Source organism: Gadus macrocephalus, chromosome 15 (genome assembly GCF_031168955.1).
Source record: "Gadus macrocephalus chromosome 15, ASM3116895v1".
In the NCBI taxonomy this organism is placed as follows: Eukaryota; Metazoa; Chordata; class Actinopteri; order Gadiformes; family Gadidae; genus Gadus; species Gadus macrocephalus.
Genome location: NC_082396.1, coordinates 24,424,620 through 24,451,793, shown reverse-complemented (window position 1 = coordinate 24,451,793; position 27,174 = coordinate 24,424,620). Strand labels below are relative to the sequence as shown.

At 42.1% G+C, this 27,174-nt stretch overlaps 1 protein-coding gene across 8 annotated transcripts in view; it reads left to right on the top strand.

Moving 5' to 3' along the window:
• The window catches only part of abch1 (ATP-binding cassette, sub-family H, member 1), a 52,876-nt gene extending 26,361 nt beyond the window's left edge, over window positions 1-26,515 (top strand). For 5 of the 8 annotated variants that reach the window (XM_060073008.1, XM_060073007.1, XM_060073006.1 and 2 more), the window contains 12 exons: window positions 5,280-5,376; window positions 6,086-6,254; window positions 7,449-7,549; window positions 8,279-8,352; window positions 8,937-8,986; window positions 9,967-10,023; window positions 10,261-10,331; window positions 10,610-10,698; window positions 11,934-12,037; window positions 12,747-12,906; window positions 15,781-15,885; window positions 16,580-16,718. In XM_060073008.1, coding sequence (XP_059928991.1) covers window positions 5,280-5,376; window positions 6,086-6,254; window positions 7,449-7,549; window positions 8,279-8,352; window positions 8,937-8,986; window positions 9,967-10,023; window positions 10,261-10,331; window positions 10,610-10,698; window positions 11,934-12,037; window positions 12,747-12,906; window positions 15,781-15,885; window positions 16,580-16,686 — 1,184 coding nt within the window. In that variant the 3' untranslated portion in view covers window positions 16,687-16,718. Of the gene's footprint in view, window positions 1-5,279; window positions 5,377-6,085; window positions 6,255-7,448; window positions 7,550-8,278; window positions 8,353-8,936; window positions 8,987-9,966; window positions 10,024-10,260; window positions 10,332-10,609; window positions 10,699-11,933; window positions 12,038-12,746; window positions 12,907-15,780; window positions 15,886-16,579; window positions 17,552-20,752; window positions 20,820-25,099 lie in introns of those variants that run through there. The other 3 variants (XR_009529245.1, XR_009529246.1, XM_060073003.1) reach the window with 3 other exon arrangements.
• The last annotated feature ends 659 nt before the right edge of the window (window positions 26,516-27,174 follow it).

Here is a 27,174-nt window from a genome sequence, read left to right as displayed (position 1 = left end):
GTCCTACCGCCCTGAAATTTTAATGCCTTATTCTAGGGCCTAACTTGGACCTCGGCTCCAAAACTTGGCCCGGTCGGACCCCGAGGGCAGGAAGGGGGGGCCCTTCCTGCCCGAAACTTGGCCCGGTCAGACCCCGAGGGCAGGCCCCCCCTTCCTGCCCTCGGGGTCCGACCGGGCCAAGTTTCGGTGCGGAGGTCCCAGTTAGGCCCTAGAATAAGGTATTAAAATTTCAGGGCGGTAGGACCTTCCTATCTCAAAAACTGTTTTTCCACCACATTCTGAACCATTAGGTCTTGCAGGCTACACTTCTGAGGGGCTTTGTCCAAATGACACTCCATTTGGGAAAACTTTTTTTCTCTAAGGGCTAGAACTCCAAATCTCGGATATGTCGTACACGGGGCCCCGGGAAATGTGTGTAAACATTTTAGCATCCCTAGCTATCTCGAAAAGGTCGGCAAAGGGGCGTGACCTCCAACAGTACAGTAAATGTACGTAAGACAGAGGTTAGTTTCTAGTCCCCATTTTTTTGTGGGATGGAGGTGTACATTTGTGGCTAAAGGTGTGTAGACACAGCTGGCCTGTGGCCACGTTTTTGAAGTCGGGGGTCAAAAGGTCAAAAGGAGCCGGCACCACGCCGCTTATGAGATAACAAAAAGTTAATGTGTGTTTCTCTCATAACTTTTTGACATTATTAAAGAGAGGCCTGATTCTCAGATATGCATGTTGGATGGCTATGGGTGTAGGTCTGGGAAGAACTTCAGGCCAAAATCTTGCAAGCGAGCCGCTGGGTGCAGGTGCAACGAGATGGAGCACTTGCTGAGCCTGGACTTTCATAATCTTCGCTCTGTGAATGTAAAGGATGTTTGGTCGGATGTTACGACGAAGAATCATAATGTGAATGGGAATATTCTATAAATCTCTTGATATCATCTTTCGTCTCAACACTTCTGTTGCAGCCACTTAAAGTCTCACTCCGAGAACCTTTCGGGGTAGTAATTAGCTGTCGATTTTGGAGGCCTTTATCAATAATGACCAGCTATAGATTTGCTTCCCGATGGAGATTTTTGACAAATTACATGTTAATTAGCATCTACACGTTAAGCTGAGTCCAATGAGATCAAGCTCGGCCTCTTGCTACACCGAGATCATGTCCTAGACCTAGGTGTACCATGTAAAATACATGTTACCATTAGCTAGAGTGTCGTTCTTGGTGTCATTGGACTCAGCTCAACGTGTAGATGCTAAATAACATGTCATTTGTGACTAATCTTTATCGGGAAGCAAATCAATAGCTGCTCAGTATTGATTAAGGCCTCCAATTTCGACAGCTAATTACTACCATTAAACATGTTCGAATATGCTCATGTGTGGCACCGTTGCAATCGCCTGGAAGCGTAGATGTTGAAGGACACCTTGTTCGTCCTCTTACACCACCGTGAAGATATTTACATGCTTCTGATTGACTAATGAATTGATTCAGCTATTCCCCCAGAAGTCTGGGGTCAAAAGGTCAAAAGGAGACGGCACCACGCCGGGGTGGATCCAGATCTCGGGCAACAGCGCAGGGTTGCCAGGTCCTGCAAAAAACGTGCCCCCCACATACCGTTCAAAATCCACCCAAAATGTCCTAGAAGCATCCCAAATAAAAAATTATATTATTGGCCATTTTGGCCAACGTTTTGAAAGTAATACTATTTGAGGGAATATTTTTTTGTTGTTGTTTTAGCAGCGAAATGCACCGTGTGCGTGTGTGCGTGTGTGTGTGTGTGTATGTGTGTCTGTGTCTGTGTGTCTGTGCGTGCGTGTGTGTGCTTGTGTGTGCGTGTGTGTGTGTGTGTGTGTGTGTCTGTGCGTGTGCGTGCGTGTGTGTGTGTGTATAACACGCTATTTTATGTTGAAATGCGACGTAATCCAGTGTTCACGAAACGTACACTGTCAACGTAGGTATGCTTTTGGCGACTGGGCAGATATACGTGTTTCTAACAAGATGATATCATTAAAAGTTACATAAAGTAACAGTTTAATAACACAAACGCAGGAAGCACGTGAGCTGCTAGTTTAGCGAAAGCAACCTGACGTCGTTGAAACATGCGAGCGAGCCGATCAAATCCTAATAACTATAAAACTAAAGATCAGACACAATCACTGACTGAAGATTATGCAAGTAAAAAGTATATTTCTCGCTAGAAATGTTATTAGAAACACGTTTAACGGTGAATCGGTCCTAAAATATTGCATTTCCCATTCAGATAATAAAGATTAATAAAGATCATACACATTCACTGACTGAAGATTATGTAAGGAAAATGTACATTTCTCGCTAGAAATGTCATTAGAAACGCGTTTAATGGTGTATCTGTCCTAAAATATTGCATTTCCCATTCAGATAATAAAGATTAATATGAGCTACGCCGTGTTCCGGAGCCGCGGGGGATTCTGGGAATTGGGGTTCTCAGTTGACAAATGGGGCTTTTGTTAACTTGTTTTGTTGTTAGGATTAAGTGGGGTTAATGGGTTCGGGATGTTATGTGGTTGCGTGTTGTTCTATTAACATTGTTCGTGTGTTCATTATTGTCGATACGTCATCCCTCTCCACCACTCTGTACTGTAAAAACACATGTTCAAGTTGAATGATAATGCATGCATTTATTCTTTATTCTGCCATAGTAACACGGTAAATAAATGGCAAAAATAGGCTGAGAACGAATTCGTATTTACGATATTGTAGCGACCCTGGGACAATTAAATTGTTTTTGTGTTATGTGTTGCATTGTATTTCGTTGTCCGTTATGCCAGTTGTTCTGTGTGTGCATGTATTGTAATGTTCTTCTTGTCAATCAGTGTGAGGGCGAATCATTAGGTCAGCTGGGGGAGGGCCTTGGAAGAACACGAAGGTGGGGGCCTGCACGTGAGTGAGACCGTGTTGGGGGTTGCCGGGGTAACCGGGGTTTGTTTTGGGTGGGATTTCTGCCGTTGGTTACGGGTTTCAGTGACCTGGTTTTGGTCCATTAAAAGTTCCTTCAATTACTAATGACTCGACATCGTTATGTCACCTGCGAGGTCATTACAATATGTTCAATAAAACGTAATCACGGACAAAATACGTTTTTTAGACAAACGTAATTGAGAATGCCGAATAGTTCTCTGGGAACGTAATTTTGATGAGAAAGAGTTGCCCGCACATGTAGAGGGCCTCGTTCGCTCGTTTTGGATAAATTCCAATGGGTCGTAATCTGTGGCGGAACAAACCAACGTGGTCGTATTTTCCGAGAGGACAGGCTGATACTGGACATTGATTGGTTTGTAGGTGGGCGTGAGTCTGACGTCACCGTTCACCGGTATAGCCTTCATGAATGAATGAAGAAACGTGTGAACATCATTTCCTGCAGCTCAGTTCAGGCAGCCGCCCAGACAAGGCACACTTCCCGCTTTGACCACAGCTATAGCCCTAGATAAAGAAATCAACAAAGCAACCCCCGCTCCTACAGTTACCCCGTCAGCAGCTAATTTCTCCTCTTGTGACATGTTGATATAACGTTGGACTATTAACATTACAATCAAACGTACGCTTCCCCGAGAGGTAGACCTATGCCTATATGCTGACAATAATGTGTTATCGAAATTTAACGTAGCCTATTAAGGATACGTTTCAATTAAATGTAGCCTGTAATCCAAGAGGTAGCTTAAATAAATAACAACAAAAATGTTGAGAACGAACCTATTTGCAATATGTTCAATAAGACGTAATCAGGGACAAAATAACGTTAAATTAAACGTTTCCCGAAAGGGAAATATGCCTTAATGACAATAATGTGCTATACGTTGACATTTAACATATTTGGAATGCGTTTCAACCAAACATAATCCCAGAGGTAAATGAATGGCAAAAAATAGGTTGACAACGAACGTATTTGCGATATGTTCAATAACACGTATCCACAGCCAAGATACGTTTTTCAGACAAAATACGTTAAATGAAACGTTCCCTGAAAGGGAGATATGCCTTAATGACAATAATGTGCTATACGTTGACATTTAACCTATCTGGGATACGTTTCAACCAAACATAATCCTAGAGGTTAATAAATGGCAAAAAATAGGCTGAGGACGAACGTATTTGCAATACGTTCAATAAAACGTAATCGCGGACAAAATACGTTTTATGACAAACGTAATTGAGAATGCCGAATAGTTCTCTGGGAACGTAATTTTGACGAGACAGGGTTGTCCACACACACCAGGCACACGCACAGTGAGCTTCTACAAGCTGGTTGGCAGACACTGGTAAAAACAGGCCCGTCAAGGCCAATTTCTTACTTTACTAACAGTGAGAAATTGGCATAGACTACTATGTTGTCGATCAAATTAGAAAAATTAGCACACATAAAACCAAAATAAATATGCTTTGGGCACTTCAATGCCCCTTTACAGTCATAACCGCTATCTTACTTGTAAACTATGACCTACCGTTATACAGACTAAATAACATATTTATTATGCAAATTTATATGAATTGTGTGTTGATAATGAAAATGAAAGATTCATTCATTTATACAATTAACAAATATATCAAGAAGACTTATCACTTCACACTTGTCAACTTAATGCTGTCGTAGACAATGACATCATTTTGGTAGTAACTTCTCCCGACATACAGTCCAGTACAGGCAATCGCACCTCTGCTCCATCATTGGAGAGAGAGGGGTGAGGCAGGGAAGTCAGTTGGTTGCAACCACCTCACCGCTAGATGCCACTAAATTATACACAGTGGACCTTTAATACCATGTGGAACAATCACAGACACCTTCTCATTACTGGCCCTTTTTGTTTCTAAGTGAACTCAAAGTAAATGTTCATATTGAATTGTTGTTAAAGAATATACATTTTTGCCATTAACCATTCTTAATGGTCAATTCCTTTTTCCCGGCACAAACGCCCGGTTGAAATATAATATAGATCATCCCACAGCCTGAAACGGAGAGTTGGGAAGGTCTCATTTTGAAAATGAAATGACTAAATAAATTGTCGACTTAGAATGTTTTAGGCCTGTTAAATGCAGTCCCTTTACCCTGGGTGCTTTACAGGATGTTTATGGTTAAGATGGAGGTGAGCCGTAAGGCACAGCTCCTCCCATCCTCCCCTACTTTGGGTTGTGACTGACCTTATGAGCCTTCAGATATAAGTGGCCCCTCTCGCAGTTGGTGGTGTTCTTGAAGATTTCAGAAGTGTAGCTAAAAATGTGCTTTAAGTTGTGTGTGTGCATGTGTGTGTATGTGTAGTGGATTGGAAGGTACGAGCCAGGCATGTGCTTCCCAAGTGGAGGAACATCTCAGCGCTGATGATAAAGACCCTGATACGGATGAAGAGGATGCCTGGGTGAGTTCATGTTGGAGGATCGTTGCAGTACATTTCAATGTCAAACTTTATTTGGCGGAGCATTTGTATTCTCTGTCCGTCTGTCTCTGTCTGTCTCTTTCTGTCTCGGTCTGTCTCTGTTTGTTGGCTGATAGATGACCTAGCCATCTATCAGCTATTAGGGAGCAAAATGTGCTGGGAAGTATCTGTTCCAGTAGACACATGCCCTTGTGTTGATGATTTGAGACCTCTACCGGCTCATATCTGAACAATGCACACATCTCTTCCCTGAATTATCAGGGAATTCATCTTGCCTGCAAAGCACGGCTGGCTGAAATGAAACACTCCTCAATGGTGGAGAAACATAGGGAGCAGAGAGAGGTTTTTTGGGTTGTATGTTTTGAAACTCTTATGCTTTATCTTTCTCTCTTTACCAATATCAGTTAAAAACACACCCTCCGACACATTCCATCGCAATTTATTGAAATGTTGCAAGATACACTAATGAGAGCTGCTAAACGCTCTGGATATAATCGGTGTGAACTTGTGGCCAACTGCCCAGTTTCACCGTGAAAGGAGGCATGTTTAACAAAACTCTAGGCTCTTTTGCATGAGCCTTGCTTGATGAGCCTATTCTTGCTCAACATCAGTGGAGGCAAACATCTATTGAACTACTATCCCATAGTAATTCAAATGGATTACAATGTCTTTTTTTGTATTTATCCTCAAGGTCGTTGTGCTTCCAGTTCTTACTGCCGGTCATCCAGATCTCCCTTATGTGTGTGTGCATTGGAGGAGACCCCAAGGGCGTCCGGGTGGCTGTGGTGAACAACGAGACATCCTCCACTGGCTACAGCCAGCTGCTGCTGGGCTTCCTAGACAACTCCAGTATAGAGCAGGTAGTTGTTCAACTGAATAAAAATGAATGTCTCATCAACGTCATCTACATCTTCTCATGGGGCATTAATGAGTCACAATATTTGACTCACAAAATCACAATGAGGGGATATCCTTCATTTCATCAAAAAGAAAGTGTTTGGTTGACCCCATATTAATGCTATTATGCTCCTACCTGTAGTTCCACACATTTATTTGGGAATCCCTTGCTGAATCTTTTAAAATAACCAAAGTGCATTGATTTATCATTCAGTTAAAAGGAGATTCTGTCCTCTATGCTTTGGGTGAATTTAAGAGCGGTTGTGCCTGCTTATTGCATTGCATATGAAAATCCGTATCATTTCACAGTACACTAGATGGTACTGTATATATTATGGTTATACACAAAAGGAATACTCCACGTTGTCTTCTACCGTCTTATTCTATCTTTAGCCATAAATAACTGACATTATTTAGGGAGACTCCTGTTACAGACAGGGCTTGAACATTGTGAAGTCACATCGAAATGATTTATTCATACTTTGGAAGCATAGGAATATAGAAATGTTATCGGTAGTAATGGTGTTTGGTCATTGTTTAGTAATTTGTAAAGTAGTAATCAGTGTTGTTACGATTGAACGGGGGCAACCCAAGCGCAGACGGATACAACAGAGGTTGAATCAAACCAGAGGTTTATTGTAGGGAGGATGTGAGCGGTATGGAATAAACAGGAGGTGGACAGGCAAGGTGGACAGGTATTTAGAAATGCAAAATTCCCTTATGCCGAGACTGGTTATCTACCAATGTGGTTGAAACAACAATCTGGCGATCAGTGAGTGAATGGAGTTCAAGTAGAAATAATGACTGGAGATGGATGGCAGGTGTGCAAGACGAACAGGTGTAAAGGGTACACTTTGCCCAGGAGGGAGAGACAGAGCAGTGCACCTGCTGGTTAAGGCCATGGCTGTAACAGTTGTTGCTACACACAACACCAATGATAGCATCTAAATACATGGATGAGAAGATGTACATTAATATTGAGATGAGACTTTAATGACAGTTGTATGGCAGAATATACTTTACTGTTATAAGATCGGACAAGGTTTAATTAATGTCATATATAAAAAAATAGGTGTGTGTGTTTGTGTTTTATCTGAGCTCAAAGCTGATCAGTTTCAATGGAGAACAGGACTCTTAACCATGACTCTGAACCCCAGGTACCGCTGAGCCACGCAGACGCCTTCACTGGGATCTACAACGGAGAGTACTGGGGGGTCCTCGGCTTCGGACAGAACTTCTCCAGCTACATGACCAGGAGGTGAGAGAAATGTTCTTTACCACAGAGACTATGGAGCTACGTAATTATTCACATAAGAGCCTGCTAGGACAGCATCGTGTTCGGGGTTGCCCAACTTATGCTGTTTCATTTGATAGCATAGCATTCAACTAGCTTGGCTACAGCCACCTATTGGGAAATGAAGTAGGGATGATGAATTAAAGATCATATGATTGAACATTACTCAAATTACATTCTATTCAAATTGTGTCATGGCTCTTTAAATCTAAATGCATGGACTTGCCTTTCCTCAACTAATCTCGACTTGCTTTGCTTGGTGGACTTATGTTGTAACCATTCCTCAACCCATCTATTATATGTATTGTATTTATTGTAGGAATCTTATATGGTCTATCTATTGTATTTATTGCATAAATTATACACTGCTATCTATTGTATCTGTTGTATGCATTCTATCTATTCTGTCTATCTATAAAATGTATACAATTATATATATTGTATCAGAACAGAGAATTCTGAAACATCTGTAAATTCCTATATACTACATAGCTCTTTGTCAGAAACCTATACAAAGCTAATTAGAATATGTTTTCTGCTCATTAAGGAGCTTTCTCTACAATGCACTACTAGTAGACTGCAGGTATTGGCAGTCATGGGGATGTCAGCTTATACCTTTGGCTGGTACAGACACCATAAAGCTCACCTGGAACCAGAGGTTCTTGTTGTAATGCTCACCTTCTGATTGGCCAGGGCTCTCAAACCGCAAACCGTTTCTAAAGATGTGGTCGATGGAGGCTCAGTACACGTCTGGCTGGACCTGACAAGTAAGTTTGGATCTCTGGGAGAAAGATCTCCTAGCCTTGACACGTTTCAAAATGTTTCCATTGTATTAAAATCTATGTTTAGAAGTGTATCCTGCTAGCTCTAGAGCAGTAAACAGCCGGGAAACAACTCAGATTGTTTCAATTATTTGATCAAAGTCAGCCATCTTCTTCCTAGGGAAATGCCAAAAACAATCCTTCATACCGCGCATAATCCTGTTTTTATTGGGAGTGTGCGCATTGATGAGGGGCTGGGGAGGGCTGAGCGAGAGCCCCTTGGTTGGGAGAAACTCTACAATGAAATACGATTTTACCAAGTTTAAATAGTGAAGAATAGAAGTGTAAGGGAAACACCATTGATCACAGATGGGTCCGTTCTCTAGGGCAGGGATACATTTTGTTAACTGAAAAATGTCTATGTGTGGTACACACTGAATTAGCTTGGTGGCTGGCATGAGCCACTGGTCAAGTTAGTAAGAGCGATATGGACATATCATGTTTATAAAAGAGCTCTCTACCTGGTGTACTACATGTATGAGCTAATAATGTAATATTCATGAGATTGGTGTTTCTATTTCTATCTTTAGATCGACAAATTGCTCTGATGCTCCAGAAGAAAGTCTTCCAGGCCTTTCAGGTACTAAACCCTTACGTCTGGGTTTTTCTGAATGAACAAAATTATAACCGAGATGAAGGAAGGAAGTAGCAGTTATGTCTCATATAAGCAAATGTCCGCATAGAAATTACTTGAAACAATGCAAACAAATTAGCATCGGTTTTGAAAACCTCTGTGTTGAAGACCAGAATTGCTATCTGCATTTTACCTACAATTTATATAAATAACATTTTATTCATACCTTTCTTTTACGTGGCCAAACACACATCTGTTTAGTGCTATTGACCAAATTACTGTGGATCAACATCAACCCACTGTTTCAACTGGAATTCATTCACTATGAGATTAAAAAAGAGATTGTTTGGGGTGGAGAGATCTAGGAAGGGGGGGGGGGCTTGTTTCCCCATGGTTACGATCCATGGCGACTTTCTGACCCTTGCGCGAGAAGCTTAACCCTCTCAACGACATCGAAGTCAACCCCTGCTCAGACGGGGCTTCACCATCCACACACACTGTTGCGTCACACGACACGTCCCGCACACCATCTGCTTTATATACAAGTGTCTGGGAAGCTGAACTTTCTGTCGTATGCCACAAACGAGCCCTAACGGAGCTCCACACACCCAAACACGCCACCAGTGTAACTCGGACGGAAATGGGCATGACGGAAAAGGCACTCAGACGTCAGGAAAAGAACCCAACCTGCTTGGAACGTTCTCAAACTATTGGCCAAATCTATACTGGCCAAATCACAGGATTTAGCTCTTGTTTTATCTAAATTACGGGAGCAATTGAGTAACAGTGATAAAATGAATTATTATACATTTTTGTTTTTACTATTTTCAAGATCATATAGGACATATTACATGTTTAAGAAATAGCCAAAGAACCCAAGACCCAATACAGTTTTTGGTTCGGTTGCTCTTTAATGCTCAACGTGACATTTAAACACTGCTTATTTACCTGAACCATGGTAAAAGATATGTTCCCTTTATCTACAGGAATTTGTAGATTATAAACTGGACAGCAAGGCCTACATGGTGGCTCTGCCTATTAAGGTAATATTGTCTATTTTCATTGAACTAAAGTAAGAATTTTGTCTATGTCGCATTCAAATAACTGCATCGGAAAGATACATATTATTGCAAATGAATGCTCAATCCCTCTTAAAGTCAAGCAGTAAAACATTGAACGTTGTATTCTATATCTAATGCTCCTCTTTGCCCCGGCGTACTGATAGTACTGCATAGAGAAATGTACAGAGGTAGCCAATGTCCACTTTCTGTATCGATCAGATAGAAGAGCCGATCTATGGAAGCCTCAACACTGACTTCACCACCTTCATCACTCCGGGAGCCGTGCTCAGGTCTGTGCGAGACAAGTGAAAATTGCGTCTCGCCTCGAAAAAAATTACCTGATCACGCCCTCGCACACGCTTCACGTGCGGATTGTCGCACGTATGCAAGGACGTGATGAGATCATTTTGCAGTTTATTGTGTGCACGCACACTGATGAACTGGGATAAACCAACCATAAAGGCCTTTATGACGCTGTTACATGGTGTTACAAAAATTATTAGATAAGTGAGCAATTTCTTTTTTTTATTTGCTTGCAATCGTTCTGTTTATGTCTGTTGGTGTTCAGTATCACCTTCTACCTGGCGGTGGGGCTCACGGCGCTCTCCTTTGTCCTGGAGAGGAAGGAGGGTCTGCTGGACAGGTGCTGGGTGGCAGGTAATGGAACAGGGATCTTAGGATGGACTATGCTGCTAGTAGTACAGGTGACGCAGTAGAACACTTAGGAGGGACAATGCCCCCCTAGGGGAGAAGTACAGGTACTGCCGTAGAAAAGGAGGGACAATGCTTCCCCCTAGGGGAGAAGTACAGGTACTGCCGTAGAAAAGGAGGGACAATGCTTCCCCCTAGGGGAGAAGTACAGGTACTGCCGTAGAAAAGGAGGGACAATGCTTCCCCCTAGGGGAGAAGTAGACACCGGTGTGTAAAGAACAATGTCTTTTGCTATTCATTCATCAACATTATGCTTACTTCTAGTTTACTGGTTAATAATGACTTACCCACTCTCATTGAGGGAACTTTCATCTCTCCTGGTTTCAGTTTAATGTCCCTAATCTCATTTCCAAACAAAGAAACATTTATTAATAATTGAAATTCACTATTGTCTTATAGCGCAGTTGTTAAATATGGTGGATGAGGTGAGTCACCAGGAGGGTCAGTCTGTATGGCAGGGAAAGCCTTGGCTCATACGTTTTCCACCAAACAACCTCCGCCCACTGCCTGACTGACGTGAAGACCTCCAGACCTCCAGTCCTTTCCTGTCCAGTCGACAGGAAACTAAATGTACTTTGACAATATTGATACTATGCTACATGTCACAATAAAGACAGTTGTAGATTTCAGCGGTGTCAAGGACATGTGTTGCTACCGTAGTGTGCTGCTATCCAATTCGAAGATTTGAAGACAATTCAAAGGCAGACCCTTCATTTAAAATGATATGTAAAGGATGTGGGACTAATTGAGGCAAATGTTTGTGAATGGTCAGGCTTATGATTAGCACTATTGGTAAATTGATGTGAGGTCATTCCTACAATTGTAGATATCTCACATTAATAACAACCAGCTATGAATCATGTGTGCATCTATAAAATGAATGGAAAACATTTGTTTTCCCATCTTTGACTGCAAACTTAACAACAGTAAAACAAAGCTAATTTGAAAGGATGGATTGGTTGACCGGGGACTTTAATTAAAAAAATATTTAATTAGCATTGGGATATATCCTTGTTTATCATGACCTCATGAGCCTTTCAGATTCAGGGTTGTGAGATTCCTTGTATAGAGAATAAATCCTATTACCCGCCTTGTCCATCTGTTATGCAGGTTTTCCTACAACAGAAACATATCATTTCTTTTTGTCTGACTGTTTGTTTCTCCACCTATTTCTCTGTCAGGTGTGAGCTCTTTAGAGACGATGTTGGCCCATCTTCTGTCGCAGCTGTTTGTGATCAGTGTCCAGATCCTTCTCATGCTGCTATTCGTCCTCTTGGTTTTCAAGGTAATACAAACACACAAACCACTTGCACCGCTCTCAATCCGCTTCATTAGGAGTCAAACTCATCATATAACATAACCAGAAGACACCCCAGTAGGAGCACAGGGCCCTGGGTGTCCCTGGATTAGAGCCATTCTGGAGTGGGTGATGTCATGCTTTTTCGACTTTTCCCTTTGCTTTAGACTGTTATATGATGTATGGACACATGTTTTACGTCTGCTAAGCTAGAAATATCTAAATCCGAGCCAGGGGGAGTATTCGCGCCCACAGAGAACGCTCCTCATAAAGTGTGTGAAACAGCTAGTTTGCGCTTGTGAGTGTGACGTCAGACTGTGCAGTGGGCGGGGCTGAAGTGCAGAAGTCCCGCCTCCCGTCACCCGCAATGTTTACAACTTCTCGGGGGGGGGGGGGGGGGATTTGCAGACGCACGTGCAAAGCGTTCGACGAATCGCGACAGAGTGGGCGTGCTGACCAATCACAGAAGACTGGGCTACTCGGGAGGCGGGACCTTAGAGCAACATGATACAAAACAGAATGTTTTTCAAAAAAGCTGGAATTGGTTTTCCAGAAATTAAAAGTGTGAGAATATTAGGGGGTATATATAACATGCATGCATGTAACCCTATTCTAGTAGTACTCCCAAATGCAATTATTAACCCTAGAAAAGCCTCTTCAAGTGCTATCTTCTCCTTCCCGGTCTGTGCGGCTCCAGATCCCTAACGAGGGCTCTCTGATACTGGTGGTGGCCCTCATCGTGCTGCAGGGCGTTACTGGCATCGCCTTCGGCCTGGTCATCTCCGCCGCCATCGACGACGAGCAGAGTGCCAACCAGGCGGCCTTAGGCGTCTTCTACCCCAACCTGGTGATCAGCGGTACGTTACCAGCACGCTGTGGTACTCATGTTTCAGTCGCGCACACTCAGATCAAGTCAGACTTTCTTTGAATTGACCAGGGGCCCGTTTCAGAAAGCAGGTTCAACAAACTCTGAGTTAAAACCTTAACTCTGAGTTGACCAACTCTGAGCTGTAAAACTCTGAATTTTCCGTTTCAGAACAGGTGATAACGCTTAGTTCAATCAACTCTGAGTCAATGTAACTCTGAGTGAAGCTCGTGCATGAGGATATAAAAAGCCCTCATCAATGGAACACAGATAACATGATTCACCATGGCAACAAGTACTAACAAGCTTCGATCCTCCTACTTCTCCCCAGCGGAGTTGCAAATCTTAATGACTGCATATGCAGAAAGCGAGCATATCTTTTTACTAATAAGCAATACGATGGCAGCAGCCAAAAAGCGGGAGCTCGCTTGGAAAAAAATAGCTGACAGAGTCAGAGTATTTGAGAAAAATAAAATGTTTTCTCTTGAATGTTCCACTTATTCAACAATTATATTCCATATGTGTGTTTGTGCGCACAGGTGCAACCCAACAGGTCCCAAACGGACTTGGCTGCAACTAAAAATGAAATATAAAAATGTAGTTCAAACAGATAAGGTATAATTTAAGTACAAGCAATTGTGATGTTGTTTAGCCTGCCCTCATTAAACAGCATTTAGTGGCTGCATTCAACATGTGATAGATATATTTAAGTAATTAGGGAAATCTGCTAAACAAAGAAAAATCCCAACACTGCCAGTATTTAATATTGTCTATATGAAAGCAACACCAAGTCTCCAAATTTATGTTTTCTGGTTATCTTAAAATTTGACCTCCATTATAGCCAACAGAAAAAAGGCAGAGTCAGTTAGAAATTATTGAAGCATATCATGTTTCTAACAGCTCTTCCATCTCATGCATCAGCAGAGGGGTCAGGATATAATCTCCTTCATTTATTGAAGGAGCTATGATAGGAATGTGAGTGCCATCTATGCAGCCGATCACACCTGGAAACCCTAAAATATATCAAATTGACTGAATAGTGCTTCAAGTCTCAAAGCTTTATGACATAAATGAATTACTGCTTAGACTGATACCTGCAATTCCGTGGAACTCTTCTTTGAGAAGTCTGGTGGGTCTGTGACTTGGGAACACTACAAACGTGTATAGTAGCCGCTTCAGTGCAAGTGTCACATTTCGGACAGCCCGACAGACAGTTGCCTTGGACACATGCTCTGCATCACCGACGTTATACAAAAAACTGCCGTTGGCACAAAAACGAAGTGCAATACAAAGAATTTGCTCAGAACTGAGAGCGTGTCCACGATGTGTCATGTGAGCGATATGAGGGCTGAGAATATTGTTTATATAAATTATTGATGATGCAGAGAAACGGAAACGCTCAAACAGGTAGCTACTCATCAAGGAATGATAAAACATTCAAGTATCTGCGCCTCGACATCAACTGGCTCTTCAATAAAAGGACACGCCATGTCTGCCACTGCCTTCAGTCTGCAGGCTTCAACTTAAGAGCATGAGAAACTCGGGGTTAGTTGAAGAAAACCTGCCAGCGAGCAGGTTAGGTTCACGGAGTATGTTGCCAGGGTAACTAACTCAGAATATAGCTGAACTGGCTTTGTGAAACTGAAAAACCAGAGTTTCCCTCATCTCAGGGTTAACTAACTCAGAGTTTTCACTAAACCTGCTTTCTGAAACGGGCCCCAGATCCTGTTCATATAGTATTTGATCTGTGCATTCATATTGCACTTACTGCCAGTTGTCCCTTGTGATCGTTCAAGCTGTATTTTGATAAGGCTTTGCATGTAGGTCTCAGAGTTTACGCTTTCGTATGTAAACTCACAGAAGTGTTTATTTTCTGCTTCTTGCTTTTCAACCAAACACAAGCATTGTTTGGTCCTGGTGAATTGTGTGTCTAATGCTGGGCTGAGGGGTGATCTTGCCTGTGGAGTGTCTAATGGTTCCTCCCTGTGTTAGGGGTGATCTGGCCTGTGGAGTGTCTAATGGTTCCTCCCTGTGTTAGGGGTGATCTGGCCTGTGGAGTGTCTAATGGTTCCTCCCTGTGTTAGGGGTGATCTGGCCTGTGGAGTGTCTAATGGTTCCTCCCTGTGTTAGGGGTGATCTGGCCTGTGGAGTGTCTAATGGTTCCTCCCTGTGTTAGGGGTGATCTGGCCTGTGGAGTGTCTAATGGTTCCTCCCTGTGTTAGGGGTGATCTGGCCTGTGGAGTGTCTAATGGTTCCTCCCTGTGTTAGGGGTGATCTGGCCTGTGGAGTGTCTAATGGTTCCTCCCTGTGTTAGGGGTGATCTGGCCTGTGGAGTGTCTAATGGTTCCTCCCTGTGTTAGGGGTGATCTGGCCTGTGGAGTGTCTAATGGTTCCTCCCTGTGTTAGGGGTGATCTGGCCTGTGGAGTGTCTAATGGTTCCTCCCTGTGTTAGGGGTGATCTGGCCTGTGGAGTGTCTAATGGTTCCTCCCTGTGTTAGGGGTGATCTGGCCTGTGGAGTGTCTAATGGTTCCTCCCTGTGTTAGGGGTGATCTGGCCTGTGGAGTGTCTAATGGTTCCTCCCTGTGTTAGGGGTGATCTGGCCTGTGGAGTGTCTAATGGTTCCTCCCTGTGTTAGGGGTGATCTGGCCTGTGGAGTGTCTAATGGTTCCTCCCTGTGTTAGGGGTGATCTGGCCTGTGGAGTGTCTAATGGTTCCTCCCTGTGTTAGGGGTGATCTGGCCTGTGGAGTGTCTAATGGTTCCTCCCTGTGTTAGGGGTGATCTGGCCTGTGGAGTGTCTAATGGTTCCTCCCTGTGTTAGGGGTGATCTGGCCTGTGGAGTGTCTAATGGTTCCTCCCTGTGTTAGGGGTGATCTGGCCTGTGGAGTGTATCCCCTACCCTCTGCGCTACCTCAGCCTGGCGCTGCCTCAGACCTACGCCTCAGAAGCACTGCGCTGCATCATGTATAGAGGTAACCATCACAACGCACAGTGTACGACCCACACAGTACACAACACATGCCTGTTGTACACAACACACAATGTACAACTCACACAGTACACAACACATGCCTGTTGTACACAACACACAATGTACAACTCACACAGTACACAACACATGCCTGTTGTAGACAAGGAGATGGTACCAAATAACATGGAGGCTGAAGACAATGGGCTGCGTTGAAAACAATGAATCTATTTAAACATTGCTTTAGACACATGGCGGGATGGTTATTAAATCAACAAAAGAAAATAGAACAAACAGCATCGTTTGATAGAGGCAATTGGTCTACAGATCAAATACGCTACCAAACACATAAGGTAGCATATTTTGATAGGGGAGCATGATTCGATAGACTCTGTTCTGCTAATGTATGCTCCCTTGTCAGAGTACTATCGTTAGTCTAGAAGGACATATCGTACCACTACGGTGAGAAGAGAGAGATACGATGGTACGTCCTGGTGAAAAGGGTTGACTAGGTCGCTACCTAGAGTGCTGAACTGCTGCAAATGATGGTTGCGGCATGAATAATTCCAACATACAAAATCCTAATCAAGGACACCACTAATCTATATTAATTCTATGTATTGTATCATTCATGCTTTAAAAAAATAGATGGACCCCTATAACACCCACATTTGTCTGCATCTCCATTCTTGCAATAGGCTGGGGCCTCGGTCACATGATGGTGTGGCGCGGTTTTGCGGTCACGCTGGGATGGAACACCTTTTTCCTCCTTCTGGCCACAATCATCCTCAAGCTCAGGACGTGACATCCCAGCCTTAAGGGCAGCCTGGACGGAGGGCCTCGGTGTTAGCCTGTCTGGTAAGGACAGGGAGGAGGAGCGGTGGGACAGGGAGGGTGGGGGTTATAGAGTGGCCCAATGACCATCATTTTCCGAAACCAGCTTGAACCAACACACAATTGCACAAGCATGCACGTATATTTCCTCTTTTTATTCCACATATCTTTTCATCTGAGTGAATAATTTCATTGTATTATAGTTGAGAAGTTACACTGCATACTTCAAAGAATACGAATTGAACAATTGACATGGACAGAAAGTCGAACAGAATGTCACTTGTTTGTTTGGCACTATTTAATCCCCCCAGAATGCACTGCGCCTAAACTCAGGGCAAGGGACAATATTGTTTACTCCAGTGCAGACATTATCCAACCTTAACCCATTAATAAATACAAGTGCACCTTTAGTCTTACACAGAAAGGGACAATTTATGGATGTATCAGTGGTGTGATATCAGATTATATTCAGTATTGTAAGGCATGGTTTTGGCAACATAGTTAGAGCAAAACAGTTATGGGTCAAAAGAAGAAAATAGAATGACCAACAAGGTTTATATTCCAGCTTATCCTCCCAAATAGATGCAAATGTCTCTCTTGCCACCTGTTTATTGTGTTCAGACCTTCTCTATGGTGGCTGCATCTTGTACAAGGTACCACTCTGTTCATTCTTTTGAACTGATTCATGATTCAAGAGGTTGCAGGTATCAAAACATGTATTCGATGCCTGAAATCTCAACATGCTAAATGCTACCCTTGTGATTTGGTGCCACATTGTGGCAACAAATTAAATGAATTGCCTCACCATGGTTAACATGAATGAAAAATACAGAATATTCAAACTCTCATGGTTAGAACAACACACACAAAAGGGGATTTTAAAGTGGCACGACACCCAGAACAAATGTAAGAGCTTACATCAGTGGGACAAAGTTTGAAATAGATTAGCTAACAGGGGCCAAGCACAACACAACCATGTAGCTTATTTACACCTGCAGTTCCTGTGCAGGAAAATATTAAAACAATACAGAACAATAAAAAACAATACAATACAAACTATTAAATAACACAATAGGTACAATGTGCTCAATCACCATTGTGTTACCTCGGTTGGTGATGGATAGACTTAACAAACATTAATTAACGTGTTTGTTGTCTCTTCTGTACACTTTTATAATGCAATCACTGTGCCATCATGAAGTATTAACTTTGTAATATCAGCCATTTCTGTCTCCTTCAGCCATGTTTTGAAAGGGATTTGTGAATGCCTAAGAAAGTTGCTTCGTCTCATGTACTGATCTTGCTTACTCTAATAATTAACATATGCTATTGCTTATCATTTTCCAGAATTGGATAAATTGTGTTGTTCTTAGAATTATTTTATTTGGGATTGTTCTGTATGATTTCATTTGAGGGCTGAAGGTGATTATGTTTCAAGCAACGTCATCTGAAGTTTGAGGACACAATCATCTGAAGAGTATTAAGGCCCAATCCCGTTTCTTTGCTCACTGTCTCAACCCTACATCTCAACCCTAACCCTCATTGCTCATTGCTACCCCTCATTGCTACCCCTAACCGATCCCCTACCAAATGGGACAACCCTACCCTGTGACGTCATCATGGCCTCCCCGTGCCCCCTAGCAGATAACCAGACCCCTGGTAATGTTACAAGTGACAGACTGGCTGCCATTGTCTCGGGCAACGAGCAAGACCCATTGTAAAGATGTTTAACCTGAAATGGTATTTATATTTTGTAATTGGCATGTTTAAATAAAGTGTTATAATTAATTAATTAAAAAAATAATACTATTTGTCCCTCGTAATATACCTCTATTTTGAATGTCACTTAGCTACATGTTAAAGGTGGTATTAGGGTGCACTCACACTAGGCCATCTGGCCGTGGCCGTTGGCCGTTTTCACACCTAACCGTGCTCAAATGGCCCCATTGTTCTCTGGCCTGCACTCACACTAGGCCGTCTGGCCGTGGCCTGGCCACGGAAGGCTCTTGTACATACGTCATCACGTCGTAACACGTCATCACCAAGCGTCCGCTGCATGGACCATAATAAAGTCTGCCGCCAGTCAGAGTTTTAACAACAATGGACAACAACACAGAGAACACACCAACAGTTGAACCGCTTGACGCGATGTTTACCGTTTAATGGGAAAGAAGGCTCGTCGCCTTTATTATGTCCGTGGTCGTCGCATTGACTATACGTCATCCAGCTCAGGTTGCGTAGCGCGTGTCGGCTCATTAGCATCTGTACCGTAGCGGCCCGTGCCGTAGCAGCACACCTCTCCCAAGTGGCCAAATTGGCCCGGCCTGGCCAGACTGGCCACACTCACACTGGCAGATTTGAGCACGGTTAGGTGCTAAAACGGCCACGGCCACGGCCAGATGGCCTAGTGTGAGTGCACCCTTAGATAATCGGTTATGAACAAGAACACTTTAGAAGAAACACTTTATTTAAATAAGAAACACTGAACCACACATCTAAAAATACACACACATGCATCTAAAAATACACACACACGCACACCTAAAAATACAAACACACACACACACTCTCTCAGCTTTTGAGAGAATGGTGGAGAATCACATCTTCTCCACCATTCCGCCAACTTTGCCTCGCTCTCCTCATGCCTCGCCTGCCCCCTGGCACTCTCCTCTTGGAAGGGGGTCTGGGGTGGTGGAAGAGGTGCCTGGGGTGGAGGAGCATGAGGGAGAGGTGGGGGGGGCTGGTGGCAGTGGACTCAACGAAGTCCTGAAAGAAAACGAATAAGAAGGAAATAGGAATTATATGCCAGAACTGGTTGATATGGCCATATGTTATGTACAATATATAATAGCTATGTACACAATATAGTCCTGCCAAAAAATACATTGATTAACCATGTAATATTACTAATATAATATAATATATTAGCATAATAATACTTATAGAATATTACTAATATAATATAATATATTAGTATATATACTATTACTTAGAGAATATTACTAATATAATATAATATAATATATTAGTATAAAGCTTATTTTTAACCTGGAGTCACTAGAACATGGAAGATCTGGATATCATACGACATTAACTGTTGATATGGTGTGACTCCTGAAGATTTTTGGTGCTGACACCTATCTATATATATATATATATATATATATATATATTGATATATATTGATACATAAATATATGTTGTATAAACAGTATATATATATTTATAAAATCTGTATTACATGGGTGCAGCTAGCTCTGGCGGGACACTCTAGTCATGTGCCCCTATCAGCTGACAGCTAACGCTGTCAAATGAAATGCACGCCCACTGATAGGCCGTCAATTGAAGACCTTCCATCTCAAACACAGTCTGCAAAGTTAACCACCACCCATCTTTCACTTGCTTAGTCTGCTCTGTATCACATACTACCTCCACAATGGGTTGAGATATCTGATGTACACCATGGGGGATGTATCGCGCTCCCTGTAGTCATGTTTGTATGCAGTTGGTATTCAGTATCTGACATCTGTGTGTCATGTTTTAAATCCTACATCAGGGAGCTCCAGAAAAGGATGGAACCATACCGAAAAACTAAAGTGTGTTACCATTTCATGCAATAAATGGTTAAATCTATGAAACGAGTGATTCCTGAAAGAAATTGCTGTATGACGTTCTTTTAGTTATTGTATAGCTTTACATTTTTCCAAACTGACAAGTTATGAGCACCCATGTTGTATGTTTTAACGTACAATCCCTAATATGGAGGGAGTCTACGAAACAAATCATGTTATGATTCAGATAATATACATAATAGTTGTGAAGGGATGTATAACACATTGATGTGCTATATTTTTCCAAATTGCATGTATAGCACATTGATGTGCTATACATAATTCAGTGATTGATCACTGCATTATTATTAAATACTGCATATTTGAATGCTTGTTCCGAGTGGTGACTTCATTCAGCCCTAAAGAGACGAAACATGGCCGGTGTGTCTGAAATTAACTATCATGTCCATATGTGTCCTTGTTTAGGTTGACCATTACCTTGTCGCTGCTCCAATCAGAGAGCTGCATACCCTTCAGCCAATGGCAGTGGGTGGTGAGCAAACTAAAAACATTAAATACAATTATTTGCAGGGACTCAGCAATTAAATCAAATTACAAGCCTATTAGAAAAATATTGACCCGGTTGCACCCATCTTTTAGTTAAAATGTACAAATTCTTGAAGTATACCATATTTTATGCCATTACCACACACTTTTGCCAGCAAATAATATAAATAGGCATTGGAATTGTTACAATTTGCAGATAAAAAATACCTTTGAAAAACGTGTTGTAGAACTTAATGTGGGTTTACTGTCATAAAGTGCCAGAAAGTTGATAATATAATTGACTCTTATCTGTCAGCATTTTACTGTCATTGTTATTTTTATTCTCTCAATTTTTCGCTAGTTTGCCTTTGTTGTATTATTAGTTCCACCCAAGTTATTAAGTGGATTTTGAGAATCTGTTTTTTTTCTTGTGTGTTGTCGTGTATTAAAGGTGTAAAGATTTAAAGGTAAAATATGTAACATTTCTGCATTAAAATATCAAAAAACGTCTAGAATCACTCTGTTATATATATTTGGGAGGTTTTCATTATCACAGTGGTTTCCAACAATGTTCAAACTGTCGTGGATAAAACCCACCGCCTAAGATGTGTTTACATGGGGTCAACAGACTGCAGATCATTCAGAACTCAGCCGCCCGGATCATCACCCGCACCAAATCATCTGACCACATCACCCCTGTCCTCATCCAACTTCACTGGCTCCCAGTACACTACCGCATCCAATACAAAACCCTACTTCTCACCTACAAAGCTCTCCACAACCTAGCCCCCAGTTACCTCTGCGACCTCCTCCAAGAATACACTCCCTCCCGCTCCCTCCGCTCAACCTCTGCTGGACTACTATGTATCCCCACATCACGACTCACTACAATGGGTGCCCGGTCATTCAGCTGTTCAGCACCCAGGCTCTGGAACTCCCTCCCCCCACACATAAAACAGTCAGACACCATAACAACCTTCAAGTCACAACTCAAAACTCACCTGTTCAAACTCGCACACAACGTCTAACTGATCACTGTTTTGATTGTTTGTTTGTTTTGTCTTGTTTTTGTTTTATTTATTTTTTATTTTTTATGTTTATTTATTTTTTCCACAATGTCTTGTTTTTTTAAACGATTTATGATGACTATATGCTCTGTAAGGTGACCTTGGGTGTCTTGAAAGGCGCCTCTAAATTAAATGTATTATTATTATTATTATTACATTAGTGGTGTCGTTGGGGTTGGTCCTTGATTAGGATTGTGCATATTATAATTAGTCATGCCGCAACCATCATTAGCAGAGGTCGGGAAGGCCTAGGGTTGAATGATCAAGGCTTTATTGTTAGCGCAGAGAGTAACATCACCTGACTTGGTTTGCAAAGAACTCGCCAACAGTCTCGGAGCTCCGCGTTATATCCTAATTGTGTGGCCTCCTCCAAGATGTCCATGGCCAATCATAATGCTCTCATTCACGTGCACAATGTCCAAAAATACATTCCATACAGTAGGCCTAAGTACGTACAGAAGGGTTACATATTATACATTAGAAGTGAGGTCCTTCATTAAAATCCATTCATCGCCTTGTTTATTAACCTGATCTTAAATCTCCATGACTTACCACATGGGTTTTGGAGGAGCCCTGTGAAACCAATATTAATTTAAACAGTAAAATATGCATTTGTAATAGTTAACAATGGCACTTTATTTGTCTGTGGCATATACAGTCATAATACTAAAGCTGGTAGTGTCTGATTTTAACAGGGGTATGGATTAACCTAACACCAACTTGGAGCCTATTCTAAAACCACAGACGAGAAACCATTGGAGGGCGTTTCCTCTCACCGTGACGTGAGCCAGCCGTCTTTGAGGGGCCACTTATACTTAAATGACGGGGTTGGGGGTACATCTTTTGCAACACGTGAATGAGGAGCACATGTGTCCCTCAGAATGCAAGCACATGTTGACCAAGGAAAGCCGGGTAATATCAAGTGTTTAACATTTTGCTCCGTTGTAAATATATTTACCCTATATTCTTGTATTATTCATGCTATAAGTTAACCTTACTTATACTTGCATCTAAGTGAACTGAGAGATAGACTGATGTCATTGGCTACAGAGGGTTGTCTGTCTGATCCTATGAGCTGTTGAATAACAGCTCATAGGATCAGCTGGTACATTTCTTTCCACTAATATATATCAACATTTGGAAAATATCCTTTTAAACCTTCATTATTTTGAATGTTTCTGCAGTGTTACAGTCCGTTACATTTGTTTGCATGTCAATGGCGTAACATCAGGGCAAACACACAATAGCGACCTCATTTATTTATTTGATAATCAATATTTAGCTTACTACGATGTGCTACCTTGCTAAGTGGCTCATGCCAGCCACTAAGCTAATGTGTAGCTCATACAAAGAATTAACTTTTTTTATTTATGTGTATGTGAGGTCGTTTATATCTGTAGATAGTGTGGGGTGGTTTACAGCTGTAGATAGTGTGGGGTGGTTTACAGCTGTAGATAGTGTGGGGTTGTTTACAGCTGTAGATAGTGTGGGGTGGTTTACAGCTGTAGATAGTGTGGGGTGGTTTACAGCTGTAGAGAGTGTGGGGTGGTTTACAGCTGTAGATATTGTGGGGTGGTTTACAGCTGTAGATAGTGTGGGGTGGTTTACAGCTGTAGATAGTGTGGGGTGGTTTACAGCTGTAGATAGTGTGGGGTGGTTTACAGCTGTAGATAGTGTGGGGTGGTTTACAGCTGTAGATAGTGTGGGGTGGTTTACAGCTGTAGATAGTGTGGGGTGGTTTACAGCTGTAGATAGTGTGGGGTGGTTTACAGCTGTAGATAGTGTGGGGTGGTTTACAGCTGTAGATAGTGTGGGGTGGTTTACAGCTGTAGATAGTGTGGGGTGGTTTACAGCTGTAGATAGTGTGGGGTGGTTTACAGCTGTAGATAGTGTGGGGTGGTTTACAGCTGTAGATAGTGTGGGGTGGTTTACAGCTGTAGATAGTGTGGGGTGGTTTACAGCTGTAGATAGTGTGGGGTGGTTTACAGCTGTAGATAGTGTGGGGTGGTTTACAGCTGTAGATAGTGTGGGGTGGTTTACAGCTGTAGATAGTGTGGGGTGGTTTACAGCTGTAGATAGTGTGGGGTGGTTTACAGCTGTAGATAGTGTGGGGTGGTTTACAGCTGTAGATAGTGTGGGGTGGTTTACAGCTGTAGATAGTGTGGGGTGGTTTACAGCTGTAGATAGTGTGGGGTGGTTTACAGCTGTAGATATTGTGGAGTTGTTTACAGCTGTAGATCATGTATGTTGGGTAGTTAACAGCTGTATATAGTTTGGGGTAGTTTACAGCGGTAGATAGTGTATGTGGGGTAGTTACCAGCTGTATATAGTGTATGTGAGTTGTTATGTGTTTGAAATTATCACACCAAAATGTCTTTGAGAATGAGCCTGTTGAACCTACATTTAATAAGTTATCATATATATTACAATGTTTCCTGCAGCATTAACTCTACAACAGTAATAAGCACGTACATTACTATGTGGCCAATAGCCAATACTAAATACAGGTTAAACTGACTAATTATTGACTTTAGCCTACATAATACAGGTTAAACTGACTGTTACGGACCCTCTTTATTTTCTTCAGTTTATATATGCACTCTAGCATCCCCTGCTGGTGCTATTATGTTTTGTGGAGTATTTTCTACCAATCACCTGTTTGCAGCTGCCAATTTGCAGGGAGGTCATTTGTCCCTTAGTAGAGGGTTGCTCAGGGCCCCTCCTCCCTGACTCGTGACACCTGTCAAATTTCCATCTACACACAATTACACTGGCACCCCAGTTCTCCCACTACAATCGTCTTTCCTTTCAAAACGTCTCCAGAATTAGGTTTGTTGGTCTAAGAATAAATACAACAATACAGAACAGAATGACGTATGAACAAAAAATATTTATTGAGCTTATATGAAGAGTGCCATCACATCCATATATTGTCTGGACTGGTCCTGCTGCTTCAAATCGCTTGTTTTGTTTCATTTTACTCAAACTTTTGTCAGGCACAAAGTTAGGCGAAGTCTGGCAAGCAAGCAAAACAGGGCAAGTGATGCACGCCCCATTTTTTCCCAGAAGGATAGTTAGGGGGCGATCCAAAATAAACAAAATGTTATGTATAATGCCTTTAGCAACCTATAATGGGCTCCATACACTTTTTTAGGTCAACCAAAAGTTAAATAAAAAAATGGATTCCAATGAAACAACCTTTCTCACCATTTTCCTCCAGCTGATTCTCCATGGGGCGGTCATGGACCACAGTCTACGGCAGGGTGGATTGCTGTCAGGCCCTGTCCACGTTCACGCTTTCCAGATCAGCCAATGGTCAGCTCACAGCCCATGGTCCAGCTGACATGGAACATATTTAGTCACAACCAAGAAATGTTTGCGGTCCAAAATAGCAGTTGGTTGGTGCCTGATGGTTTGTCGTCTTGTTCTTTATGTACATTTATGTTCATACTTAAATTAAATCAAGTAAATGCCTTTTTGTTGGAAGTCTGTTTCTGCATTTCAGGTTCAGGATAACTAATCAAAATCATTAAACTCACTGGTCAACAGAGATCTTTTTTATTTAAAAGATGTGACAAACAAAAAATAAATATTGATGGCAATATATAAATTATATGAAATATATGGAAAAATCTAAGTCAATTCAGATGTTTTTTTCTTTTACAATTATTCAAAATTATAATTTGTGAGAGTATAATCAAGGTGGAAACAATAATGGTTCTTTGTAAGTTTACAGACCGTGTAATGTTGGCCTGTTGCGTCCTGTTACTTTAGAAGCTATTATCTATAGCAGTATTCTGGCTCTGTAGCCAGAATACCGAGCCAGAATCTGTAGAGTCTGTAGTATCGCCAGAGTGGAGGAGGGACAAATGTGTCAAAAGACTGTTGTCAACACAGACTTAAGTTGATGGCTTAAGGAATGTTCACTGTAGATAAACATACTGTACCACGGTGCAGAAGGACTACTCGTACTTCTGCAACAGCGACAAACTAAATCAACACAAGAACACATGCTCATTCATCTGCGGTAGCCAGTGTGTGCCTGGCCTGTGATCCACTAAACATTATGTCAACACACAGCTGCACATGGTTACTGTCGCTATGACAGCATGACAACACATCCCTGCACAGTTCCTCAGACCGGGAACAGCACAGTGTTATTTAATATTTGCAGAGTTTGAGCACAGCGTGTGTCTATGACATAACCCTGTCACACGGAGGACTCTCTGGTACCAGCTGACCTCCCGGCTCCTGCAGAACACAACCCTGCTGTTGCTATGTTTGGGTCCTTGCGCCTAGTAACCACCACACTCCTCTTTAGAGGGCATGGCCTGTGTGTCACACACAACATCTTTATTCACATTATGTTATTTTTTTATTAAATAAAAAAAATTAACTGCAATACTGCATTATTCTTTCATTGTAGGGAGTCGGCAAATGGCGGCCCGTGGGCCATAAATGGCCCGCCAGACATAATATCTGGCCCGCCAGATTATTCTGAAGTTATATGATTTTTTTTATTTTTTTTTATCGAATATCTATATCTGTTAGCTTAAATGTAAAGGGCCGGATACAGTGAACTTTTTTTTCTTTCACAACCGTTTTTGAATCTAATTGTATCAAATACTGCTACTACTCCCGGAAGGTTAGAGACACACTCGTCACGGTCACTCGTAAGCTGCGAGGGGCTGAGCGGGAGTTATTGGAAACTATGCAATATTAAATTACACGGAATCCCCCTCTATAGGCCTATATACAACAACCATGGCGACCCGACATTACGTATTTTTGTGTGATACTGCAAGTAGAGAAAGGCAGGAGCTGTTGACAAAAGTCCACAAAAGATTTAAGACGCCAAGCTCTGAGACTTTGCTGTTTAACGCAAGTAGAGTCTCTGATGAGGCTACTTCGCCTACAGCTCTTATAAACTGAGGTTTATGTGCGCACACAGTCAATCAGCACCGTGGTGTGTGCGTGTGTGTGTAGTCAGTCAGCACCCGCCGTGGTGTGTGTGTGTGTGTGTGTGTGTGTATGTGTGTGTTGTGTTGTGTGAAGGGTTTTAAGAGTGGGTGGCTGCTTTTTTAGTTGCGCACTACTGCCCTCTCTCCACCATAAGGCCTTTCTACACTGCCAAGCCGGTTCGGTCGAGGCTTGGCACGGCGCAGGCTTTCTTGGTTCACTGGAGAAGGCGGGGCTGCGCACGGAGTCTAAACCTCTTTCGAATAATTTGCATATTCCCAAATGTTTATATATTTTTATGAATCAAGGAAAGAAAAGTTGCTCTGCGTCTCTCTT